The sequence below is a fragment of the Dufourea novaeangliae genome, unplaced genomic scaffold, assembly GCF_001272555.1.
Source record: "Dufourea novaeangliae isolate 0120121106 unplaced genomic scaffold, ASM127255v1 scaffold321, whole genome shotgun sequence".
In the NCBI taxonomy this organism is placed as follows: Eukaryota; Metazoa; Arthropoda; class Insecta; order Hymenoptera; family Halictidae; genus Dufourea; species Dufourea novaeangliae.
This window is the reverse complement of record NW_015374197.1, coordinates 89,420-102,525: the sequence shown is the minus strand read 5'-3', so window position 1 is coordinate 102,525 and position 13,106 is coordinate 89,420. Positions and strand designations below refer to the sequence as shown.

The following is a 13,106-nucleotide window of genomic DNA, read 5'->3' as shown; positions in this document are numbered from 1 at the left end:
GGAATATTACAGCAATCGTACAGTAACGATTCCTTTAAACCTGTCTTCATGATTAAATAAGTGTACTTTAATTCTAAATTTATGAAGACGAATTTGTTGAAGAATACATTTACTAAATTAGTAGTGCACACTGGTTTTAAAATTCTTACGTATGTATATCCGCTATCTTTATAAAATAAATATTAATAACAAATTAGGAAGTCTTTGTTAATAAAAATTGAAGAAAACTTAAGCTTTTCGTGTTAGGAACTGTTAAATAATAAAGTAAAGAAGGAATAATTACCTGTTAGGCAAAGAAAAGTCGGATAGAATTTGTACGTTGCAGTTTGTTACTACTCTATCAAAATGTACGATCTTTATAATGGCCACTTTACTGAAGACTATTCCCAAATTCGTTTATTTTACCCATTATAAATATGTTATTAATAAGTGCTGTGCTATACGAAACTAATAACTCATATGTATACATACAGTGAGTGTCAAAAGTATTCGTACACCCTTTAAAACGGAACAACTCTTTTAAAATTGGTCCAAATGACTTGAGCTTTTTGTAAAGTTAGAGACATTAATTTACTAAATGATATGAAAAAAAAATTTGAAAAAGTTGCAATTCATCCGAATCGCGAAGAATATATTAAAGGTCGTGTTTTACAACTTTTTAATCTGAGGCTATAATGAAAATTTAATAAATACGCATCGAAGATTTATGTTAGTTATGTACATACTGAAACTTTCATTGAAATTGGATAATACAGAAACGAGCGACAGGCATCAAAAGATGTGAGAATTGTTAGATTTACTACAGTTGTAGATCGAATGTCGGGAAAAACTGCGATTTTCAACATGTTTAATCGTTTGTATCTCGTAGCAACGTTAACCGATTTTAATGAAATTTTCAACACATATATAACTAACATAAATCTTCGATATGTAATTATTACATTTTCATTATAGCCTCAGATTAAAAAGTTGTAAGACACGACCTTTAATATTTTCTTCGTAATTCGGACCAATTGCAACTTTTTCAAATTGTTTTCACATCATTTAGTAAATTAATGTCTCTAACTTCCCAAAAAAACTCAAGTCATTTGGACCAATTTTAAAAGAGTTGTTCCGTTTAAAAGGGTGTACGAATACTTTTGACACCCACTGTACATTCAAAAAATTAACAAATAGACGCGCATAGACTTCAAAGTTTATGCACAAACATCCGACTCATCTTAAGGGGTCATGCTCAGTCAGAAATTTTCAAAAAATCAATTTTTCACTTTCTACATTTTCTTTATGTACAACATCTCGACAATATTCTGTGCAAGTTTCAAGATAATCCAATTAAAAATGACAGAGTTACAGGCCTTGAAAGATGAACACTTTATAGAAGTGTAAGCTTGACTTGAAACTTTAAACGCGTTTTTCTCGAAACTACATTTTTCAAATCGGTGATCAATATTTCTCGAAAACTACTGTGTCGATTTATATGAAGCCTTTTGCGCCTTATTTCAAATCAGAAAAACTTCCATACTTTTTTTTTAATTGACCAAAAACGAGTGATTCTTTAGGTGAAAATCGCACTTTTTCAGGAAAATGTTGTTTCTAATCAATATTTCGAAAAACCCCACGTTCAAGGACAAGATTGGTTCTTCCATTACATAAATCTTACTAAAGTTTTAATTTCAAATGAACCGTTACGAAGTTACAGTGATCACGGCAGACCACTTTTTCTGAAGAGACATCTGGGAGATCGCTCACCATTTATTTACAAATAAATATTTTTAAATAAAAAAATTACCTTATAATCTAGAAACTGCAATCTTTGGAACACAAACATATGTTTTGAAAAAGGTCTTGTAGTTTTGGAGAAAAAAATTCCTAAAGAACACTCTTTTTTCGGCCTCCTGACTGAGCATGACCCCTTAATCACACATAACCTGTGGTGTGAACGTCACCAAGTATAGATGAATTCTTCGCGTAAACTTGAATCACGCGTGCTCAATGATGTGTGCTTCCGTGAAAAATGCGTGTTCCGCCATTTTACTTCGCTGTCGCTACCAAGATGTCGTGCGGCATTATCTATTTATGCGCTTCGTGAATTGTGTCAATTCTTTGTTGTGCTGTCAAACGATCTGGGACCGACGTTATTGGTTTACTGACGTTTTTACGATGTCTCGTTGTAGCTGACGGAACCTTGTAAAATGTTTTACGAGCCGCGTTTCTCGGCTAGCGAGCCGTGGACGTAACGATCCCCGTGCAAAGACGCAACGTCGACCATCGAAATTAAATTTAAAATTAAAATTGAAAGCCGCAGTTGCGGGCGTTGTTCAGTGAATAGAACAGACCGCAAAGTCTGAAAGATTCATGAAATTTTATAAGATTCGCGGTTCGGTCATGGTTTCCCTTGCTTCCCGAAATTACGTTAATGCCTGTGTCGCCATTTCGATAACGCGGGGATTATCATTGTCCTGGATCGTCAGCACGATCTCCGCTAACCCTTAATTAAAAACGACTCCTTTCAAAGACGAATAGTCTAACAACGATTACTTTGTAACACTTTTCATGACCAACTGAATGTTGTTCTTCGTTACTGTGTTGGAAACAGTATGTAACTTTCTGTAAATTGAGTACCTTGCAGCAAGCGGGGGGCAGATCCATTTTTAACAACTTCAAGGAAATTAAAAAAAAACTGCTTATACAATTAATGCTTTGACTTACAATTGAAATACTAATTGGAAAGTATATATTTTCACACAATAATGAGAAATTATTGAGTTGATAAATCTTTATTTCAATTTTTGGAGAATTGGTCAAAGAAGGATAGTAAAAATTGGCCATACTTATGATTCTTCCGATACCTGAACTATTAACACTAAAACTGCCAGCATAGAATTATACACAATTAAATTATATAATATAGTAATACAGTGGACTCAAACTATATTACCATGGTCAGGGCTGTAGAGGAGTAAAATGGCAATGAGTTCAGAGCCCCCTCCACGCTAAGTTCTATCGTCATATCCTCAGCCTCAGCCCCTGCGCAAAACCTGGACCGTGCTGGTGCGCCGGCGTACGCAACGTGGTGGGAAAGCGAATTTGTGTGCTCGAAAGTACGTGTAAAAAGAAAGTGCCTCTCGTGGCAATATGTTCAGTGGCAATATGCAGAAATGTCTTGATAAGTGTGAATGCCTCGGTTGTACGGAGTCACACTCACAATGACCGTGGACAGTTGTCAGCATCTCGTCAATCAGTTTTTTGCTCTAAGTTCGAGCCGCTTGCCTTTATAGTGTTCCGACATCGAAAAGGACAAGCGAATTAAAAACAGAAAGAGAAAGTATCTCTTTCCACTCGATTCGACTGCGTGAGCCCGCCTGCAATGCTCCCAACAGACCAATGGCTACATTGTAATTGCTGCGGTTCGCGTTATCTTACTCGGTCTCGATGTGTCTCGTTCCTTCTCTTCGTCATAGTCCGTTTGTGTGTGTACCGTTTCGGCCAATAATAAAAATACGTGTGACTGGAGGTGATCCAGCTACTATTGTCACATCGATAGCTCTCTAAACATTTGCTGACACTTAATCGCTTCGACGTAGCGTCGTACATATACATATACATTTCCCCGTTCTGTCCGTCGAGTCCGTCGTGCCAGTTGGTGAGAAGAAAGGGACTCGTTTCGACGAGTCGACGCAACAGCTGAACGAAGGGAGTTCAAGAAAAGATTACATTCCCGGGTATCCGTAATACAACGCTAATGCAACAATGAAACTTTTTTATTTTTGATTCGTTGTTAACGAAACTTTTACTAGTATATTGGTGGCATTTTTCTGATTAAAATGATACGAAATACGATATAATTTGGATCATATTTACTCATGTAGAAAATGTTAACAATCCATATTCGTTCATTATCGCTTCTGATAAATTATAAGTAAATATGGTCGAAATTATATCGTATTTGGTATCATTTTAATCAGAAAAATTTCACGAATATGTTCGTAAAAGTTTCGTTAACAAGGAACCAAAAACAAAAAGTTTCATCGTTGCATTTGTTCCCCTCGATTAGCCGTTGGCTCGTGAAAGGGAAGCCGCCGCGGCGCGGCGGGCAAAAAATTATACGCTTGACTGATTCCACGGCCTCCTTCCCCAGTGGTGGGGATGACGACTTCACACTTATCGTGGGCAAGCCGGCTCACACTTATCAAGACATTTCTGTAGTTAGAGTCCACTGTATACATAATATTATAAGTATATAATGGCTTTTAATTTACTATCCATTTTATACACTATAATATGCTAAAGTATAGTATACTTAGCATATTATAGTGTATAAATTGGATAGTAAATTAAAAGCCTATGTAAATTCCATCAAAAGCACGATAAGAATTTCAGAAATCATAAAATAAGGAAAGTGCAATCCGTCATTTTGACAGGTTTGGTAGTTCTAGTGTTAAAGAGACATTATTCTATATGTCCCAAGAAATTAGGAATGCATAATTATTTACCACCAATGCGATGGGAAAGTTCTAAAAAAAAGAGGGCTAGGTATATTATGCGTAATAACTAAAAATCTGTCAAAAATGGATCTGCCACCTTCTTATTGTAAATTCCCAATTGTAGGCACTCAAACGGCTATAGTTTCCAAAATTCTCCATTAGATTGTGATACTGGTATAAAAATTCACATTCGTCTCTGTGACGAATTGTCCTGTAGTTAAGGATTAAGCGAAACTGGTTTTTAACCATACATTATATGATTACAGATCCACTCCCGGTATGATGATCCGTGACTACCTGATGCTACTCTCGTGGCTGTGCGCAGTACAAGGGAAAATAGGTAAATTTAACTCTTATTTCAACCTGGTGGCCCTTATTTTATAAGGAGTTATTGGATGCGCGTATGGAGATACATTGTCAAAGTGATGTTTCACATTTAGTTTCTAATTGTCTTTTGAGAAAAAGATAAGAAGAATTTGCATAAGTTTGCACATAAAAGTCATGTCTAATAGAGTAACGTCAACATCAATTAGGTTAATATCTTCGGCACGGTTATTGGGTCATCGAAGACCAAGCTAGTCTTAGAACAGTAAGTTCTGCACGACGTCATGTATCTACGTCTTTCTTCTTCGAAACGTTGTTCAATACTAAAGTATTCATCGAGGATCTGATAATAGGATCACTAGTAGCAGTACTATACTGAACTAAAGTAGGCTGACATGAAAATGGTATTGCTTTATGCCTTATTGTTCTAGAGCTGGTTGATTTCTGGTCATCCCATGTCCGTACTAGAGTTGCTGTTAATGATAACGCCATCGATAAATATCAGAACAGCGGAATGTTATCGATAATATCATTGAAATACCGATAAGTTGAATGTCAGTTAAAGTTTTATTATAAAACCTTCTTATATCACCTTCAAAATTAACTTACTGCTCTACGATAATAGGACTCTTGTTAATTTTTACTATGCAACCCCAGATTTTGGTGATCCTTTTGTTCATATCACTCTATGTATACGTAAAATATAACGTATAAATTGCGGGTTTCATGCGTTTATAGCCTATCGAGCACTGTGAAATACAACAAAAGACAAAACTTTCATCGGATGCAACGAGTTTTATATTTTATTCCAAATCCAAGAATGTACTGAAGGGAAGGAAGTAGTTTCTAATTTTATGTTTGTCTTTATGTAGCCTACTTTGTACAATGTCATTCTTTATAAAAATCTGCAGGTTAATAAGAATTAATCAGTCATAGTAGCAACACGATTCATTGAGAGGCATTGCACACAATGCTCTAATGATTCTTGCCGTTAGGACGCCATTACACGGCCATATGCCATCATGTCGTGGGTGGTGAGAATCATTGCGGCATCAGGCAAGTGTGTGTATGCAGTACGTCCGTAATGTATGACGTTGCTTATGCAGAGCATATACCGAGCCCCGTAGTCAATTATTAAAACGGGGCAAAGTTTTGTCGAATGTGGGTCGATGTTCTTTGAGCGCGGCCGCTTGAGAATTTATTCGACAGTCGTACGTTAACTTTTCCCTATGCGGTTAATTATGGATGGGGTTAACAAGCCGCCGCGAAGCAAGTACTACGTAAGCGTTCTAATCATATGGCTGAAACGACGGTAATACTTTGGCCCAATTTCATAAGTTTATTTGAACAGTGGTGAAGTTCCCTTCGGTTGTAACTTTAAGGTAAAAAAAAACTGGAAGGTTTGATCGTGGCTCGTTTCGAAATGTTTCATTTTGCGGGAAATTGTTAGGAGTGTGAACACGTTAAAACAAACTTTCCGAACTCGTTGCTTTGTATGTTGTTCAAATACTGTAAGAAGGTTTATAGCGCTGAATCTGTTCGAGAAACTCGGAGCGGTTGAAAGCAGAATTTCCTTAAGTTATTCGAATAATTGAATATTTCATTGGGTGTGGTAAAAGGAATTTTAACCAATTAGAAATTCAGATCGACGAATACTTCGAGTGTTGCTTTCAACGTATCATGTATTTGACAATTTTGGTTCAAAATATGTTATTTAAATATCTCAAGTAACTCCATGTAGTTCAATTTGTTTGGATAAGGTCTTGTTGTAATTAGTTGAAATTATATGTATCCAAGTATTACAGTCCTAATGGAACTATATGTGGATAAATATTTCAGAACATGAAGTATATGAATATTTGCATTAGTGAATAATCATTCAAATATTGAACAATTATTTGACACGTTCACGTAATTTCGAAAAATAGACAAGTCGCGTCACTTTACCTGTAAAAATACTTAATTTATCAATTTAAAGTACTCGTGACTTATTCACCTGTCAATTAACTCATTTTTCGTTGAAATCGGAAAATAATCTGAAAATTACTCATAAAATCAATTCGATGCAGCATACTGAGTGTACTAACAAGAAAGGTTTCCCAACCCGCTGGTCCCAATTTTCTTGTAACTTTATGGGATTGTAGAGGGAATCGAGTTATGCAAGAAACAATTTTTTTATTGGACGACTCTTCCGTTAAAGGGGTGAAATTATCCCTTAAAGCTTGCCGAATTATTCGTGGTTTCAGTAGATATATCTTGTTAACCGTAAGAGATAGGAAGAAATTTTTAATGGACGAGTGCCATAGTTTTTTTATGTACAAGAATATGGTGCTAACAAATTGTCCAAAACACAATTTGTTTATAAACAAACCAGTTTTTTATAACTTGATTTTACAACTTGTTCAAATTTACATCATGACAAATAGTGACGAGCATTTAATTCCGAATCCATTGATATATATATATTTATGAAATAGCCTTCTATAGTTTCGCAGATTTTTATTACATATACAATATCGTGCACACGCCCGCTGACACGGAAGGTGTCCCAACCCGCAGATTCTGATGAAACTTTGTGGGATTGTAGAGGGAGTTATATTTATGCAAGGAACATTTTCTTTTCGGCTGACATTCATTCTAAAATGGTGAAATCACCCCTTAAAGTTTACCGAATTTTTCGTTTTTTCAGTATATTTTATTAACCGTAAGATATAGAAAAAAAAACTTTTAATGGGGAAACTGAATGATATTAAAAAACCTAAATAACTGCAACAGAAAAAAATATATCTACACGTATACATATTATATATACCTAAGTACATGTATAAACAACAAACAGATGTGACATACTTATTTTAAATTACTTATTTCACAGATTTATTCAACAAACCAATTTACATTGAATCCTACATATTTTGTTTTTTTACGAATATTTGTATCGGGGGTATTATTTCCCTTGTGTACATCTTTAAGTTTTTCAATGTAGCGGGTAAGCTATGCAAGTAAATTTAACTTACTAGGAATTTTAAAAGAGCACACAAAATTGTATCCCATAAAATAAATAAATTTATTAGCCGTTTATATGGCACAGACACCGCAGATATAAAACAATGTGCCACACGTTTTATAGATGGACTTAAACCTATAATAACAGATTATGGATTACACAACGTATTTAACCCGGATGAGAGTGGCTTCAACATTGAGTTGCATTCTGGGCATACGTTACCCATTGAAGGTACAAAGGCAGTACTAGCCTTCTTCAATCTATATTTGCAACAAATCATAGTTACACCATTCTGCCATTAATATCCGCAAGTGGGAGACTTGTATCTCCTTTGCTTATAACATTCAAAGAATCTAACGGAAATTTCAGACCACAAGTTCAACAAACTCTATTTCAACCAAAATATATATACCCCACAGCGTCATCATCTTGAAAGTTGACAATCTAATACATTACAGAGAAACGTGCCACCTAGCAAAGACATACAAATATTTACTATCCCTAAGAAGACTACAGAAATAATACAACCACTTGACGTATAGGGCTTTCGGATATGAAAACAATTCGTAAGAAGATTTTCTGATCTTGTTCTTCTTTCAAACAATGACCTGAATTTATATTCACGCAATAATATAATATAATTACAATCTCTCATTCACAACCAATTGTCTTTTCGGAAGTACCTATGTGAATTCATTTGCATATGTATGGTAGAAAAGCGGATACACAGAAGAAACACCATGTTACTTTGAGCATTCAATAGACTTTGCTTTTGCAATCCAAGAATTCGCATTTCAATCTCCCTGCTTTGTTTGCAGCGTTTTTGCATTAATTCGTTCATCTTGGTACATAACTTATCATGTCACGAACATTTTTTTAAACAGTTTTATTATCATGATACGAGACCCGAGACCTCTAGTGATAATCCTACTCTAACAATAAATTGATAGACTTGTCGCTGTATAAGTATTCTTATTTGAAGGTACGTGTAACTGAAAGTTGTGCTTTGTAAGTAGCGACGTTGTATATACGAATTATTGATAATATGGAAGATTTTTTTAAAACTATTATCAATGATTAAATAAATCATATAAAATGCTACATTTCTTGTCGACTGACCACTGTGCTAGCTTGCACGGCTTACCCGCTGCATTGAAAAACTTAAAAATGTATACATACAAGGGTAATAATACCTTCGATACAAATATTCGTAAAAAAAATAAAATATGTATTCAATGTAAATTGATTTGTTGAATAAATCCGTGAAATAAGTCATTTAAAATAGGTATGTCGCATGTGTTTGTTGTTTATACATAGGTATACAGTACAGGGGCCTCGCGATTATTGTCCCGAACTCGGGTCCGCGTCGGGACAATAATCGTGGACTACGCGAAACGCTTCTGACCCTCGTGAATACGTTTTTTGCCCGAAGCTCGAGCCTCGGCAACTCGCCTTTGTAGTATTATGAACATAGAAAAGGACAAGCGATTGAAAAACAGAGAGAAAGCTTCTGTTTTCACTCGACTCGACTGCGTGGCCCGACTGCGACGCTCTCGCCGACCATTCAATATTACATATAGCCGACCATACAGTCCGATTGTGTGTGTACCATTTCGGCCAATAATAAAAATACGTGTGACTGGAGATGATCTACATAGCTACATTTAATTCGTTAGCATCTCTCTGGGCAGTCGCTGACGATTGAACGCTTCGACTAATCGTCGTATATTTCCTCGCTCCGTCCGTCGTGTCCATCGAGCGCATATATTGTTGCCCGAAGTGTCGAGACGGCTTCCCATTCCGGAGCCAAAAAAAGATTACATTCCTGGGTATCGGCGAGACAACGCTAATGCAACGATGAATCTTTTTTATTTTTAATTCGTTATTAATGAAACTTTTACTAGTATATTGGTGAGATTTTTCTGATTAAAATGATATCAAATACGACATAATTTGGATCATATTTACTCATGTAGAAAATGTTAACAATCCATATTTGTTCATTATCGCTTCTGATAAATCATAAGTAAATATGGTCCAGATTATATCGTCTTTGGTATCATTTTAATCAGAAAAATTTCACGAATATGTTCGTAAAAGATTCGTTAACAAAGAACCAAACATAAAAAGGTTTTATCGTTGCATTAGTATTGTCTCACCGACACCCGAGAATGTAATCTTTTTGTAAACACCCAACGTTCAGTACGTTGGCTCGTGAATGGAAAGCCGCCTCGGCGCGCCGGGGCAACAAAGTATGCGCTTGCCGGGTTCTACGGCCTGCCCCGCCACCCTCCTCAGTGGTGGAATGACGCCTGGACAATAATCGTGGATCAACAATCAGTCAATAATCGTGAGGTCCACGTATGTATTTCATATACACATGTATATGTATGTATATACATATATTGTTCGAGACTAGACTCGAAGAAAGAAAGTCGAAGGAGCACCTTCTTGATTTTGTAACAAACAATGAATAGTTTATTGTCACAAACTGTACACACTTTAATAAATATAACGAAATGATAACGATTAGATAGAATTACACTTCGGAGCACCGAATAATAGAGAAAGTAACAAGTATTAACCCGGTAGTCTAATTGTAGTATATTGCAGGGAGCACCCTTTTGCTAGTTCGCACGGTCAGTCGAAGGTTCGTAACGAATAGACAGAGACAAAGGCTCGTCGCGGGCGATTCGACAGTTAATAGCATAAAAACTGTGCTAGCGGTCACGTAGGCACCTCGCACAGCAACGGTCCTTTTAGAGAGAAAGAGAGAGAGCGCGCACTGCCAGACAAAGACCTGGTAGGGGCTAGAGAAGGACGGCGTTGTAACTATGCGAGGCGACTCACAGGTGTCGACACTATGATTGCCCGCGACGTAACTCTTCGTCTCCGGCGACGATTGCCGAATTTGGCACAATTGTCGAATTTCACGACGAGACGCGCGGTACGAGCTCGCCGCGCATGACATGCCGCGGCCCAGCCAATCCTGAACATATATGTATATTTTCTTTTCTTTTGCAGTTTGTTAGGTCTCTTAATATCATTCAGTTTCCCCATTCAAATTTTTTTCCTATATCTTACGGCTAATACAATATACTGATAAAACGAAAAATTTAGTAAACTTTAAAGGGTGATATCACCCTTTTAAGGCGAAAGTCGGCCGATAAAAAAATTGTTCCTTGCATAACTCGATGCCCTCTACAATCCCACAAAGTTTCAAGAAAATCGAGGCCTGGGGGTTGGGAAACCTTCCTTGTAAGACATTTTATAATTGACAGCAACCAAATACACATTCTCAGTGATTAAAAACCACAATGATTGTCATTCAGTTGAAATACCTACATTTGTTACCAATAACATTCACACACTAATTACTAATTCTTGAATGTTTACTGTAAAACTTTCTTATAACTCAACTCACTAAGGTAAATGTCCCAGTGATTGGACACTATCATGAATTATGTTAATATGAAATTGTTTTTCAATAATAGCAAACTTCTGGATAGATAACAATTATCTTTAGTTATTTCTTATCATAAATCATGTAAAAATGTTTGCAAAAGCGCGATGTATTATTTTAAAAAAATATTATCATTTAGCAATCATGAACTTGAGGCAACATGAATGTCTTCGTAAATGTTTCGTTAACATTGAGAGCGCATTTCTTAAGCTCGTAAATAATAAATAATTCGTGTGGTTCTAATAAGTAAAGGTTTCTTGAACTTATTAATGTCTTCAGAATTGATACCAATTTTGTTTTAATAAAAACGTTTTCTTTCAATTTCCATGAATGTTTAAAAACTTTTACCAAATATATAACATATATATAATAATAGAATGCAATTTTCCCTTAGTGTTATTTATTTATTAATTTATAATGTATACATTTATAGATTTAGTTCATAACTTTTATTATTTTATTTCTTTATAATTTTTTTATTTATTGCATTAAATTAAATTTGTTACGTTTTTATTTGAATTTTTACAACATAAAAGAAAAATATCATGTTTTACAATTACAAATCAGCTATGAATAATATATTGAATGTTATGTCCATACACTGGGACAGCTAAATTTAATCACTAGGACAAGCTGTAAATTCCGTCCAATCACTCGGCCAAATGAACGCTATTAGATATTCATAAATTTTAATACTTTTTTTCACGTAAACTCTTTCTTCTAACGACTTGTCTGGAAGAAGAAGTTCTGCTCTATCGATTGAGTGTACTTTTTTGCCAATCTATATTATTTTAATATATATATATATTAAAGTATTCGTAACCGCAATCTTCGTTTTAAACGTCCAACCACTGGGACATTTATCTTATGTCGTCTTTAAAATTTCGGAATGAAAATTGGAATGGAAATAAATGAAAACGTTGGAAGGAGCATCAGAGTCCAGTTAAGAGGTAAATACCGATGAAATCTCGTCGAATAAAACAATCAAGGGTCGCGTGTTCGTTTCGCATTCGTATTCCGTTACGGTTTCCATTTGTTTTGATAAATTTAAACGCCGTATCGGATCGAGCCCCGTTCTAATTACCTTGTAAAGTGGCGACCGCCTTGTTCAGCCTCCCACGGCAACGGACTCTCCGGTTAATTTAAAACAATCCGGGTTACATAAAGAAATCGAATACATTTCAAATTCAACTCGGTCTCCTGGAAATTTCCACTTCCAAGGGGATCGGCTTTATTCGGGTGCCCCTTGCTTCCGTTTCCACGAGGAGGGGGGGCATACACCTTGTTTCGTTTCGTGATTGCATAGACAATGTGCTCGCCTCACCAACCGCCGCCCCCTCTCCAATCCAACCTACTCCCACATCCATCCGGGAGCGACATTACATCAGTTTACAGGGTAACCGTAGGGAAAGAAACAGAGAATGCAAATGCAACGCGCGCGCGGATGCAAATAAAAGCCGAAACGCAGAAGGTACGACCTCGTTTCTCTGCTTCCAGGGTATTTCTGGCACATCACCGACATCCACTATGATCCGAAGTATCCCACCCAGGGTAACGCAGGCAGCAGTAAGTAGTTCCGTCCTGTACGACAGTTCACCTCCCTTGCATGCACGCACCAAACGCTCGTGTGTTCCCTTTTCCTTGCATTCTCGGACCAGTAGCTCCCCCCTAATCCAGAAGGCTCTTTTATATTCGGCCTCTGGTGTGTTCTCTGCATCGAGCCTATATCCTGCTCGTTCCCGCCGGTATTTACCGATCGTTTTAAAGTACCTGGCGTGTCTGGCTGGCACGAGGTTTGCATGAAATAACGGTACCTCAAATTGCGTCC

At 36.3% G+C, this 13,106-nt stretch overlaps 1 protein-coding gene across 1 annotated transcript in view; it reads left to right on the top strand.

Annotated features, from left to right (window-relative positions):
* Positions 1–13,106, top strand: part of LOC107192269 (acid sphingomyelinase-like phosphodiesterase 3a) — a 141,449-nt gene that overhangs the window by 60,181 nt on the left and 68,162 nt on the right. Inside the window, exons 2-3 of the mRNA XM_015581486.1 lie at positions 4,751–4,824; positions 12,776–12,844. Of these exons, the coding sequence (XP_015436972.1) occupies positions 4,764–4,824; positions 12,776–12,844 (130 nt within the window). The 5' untranslated portion in view covers positions 4,751–4,763. The remainder of the gene's footprint in view (positions 1–4,750; positions 4,825–12,775; positions 12,845–13,106) is intronic.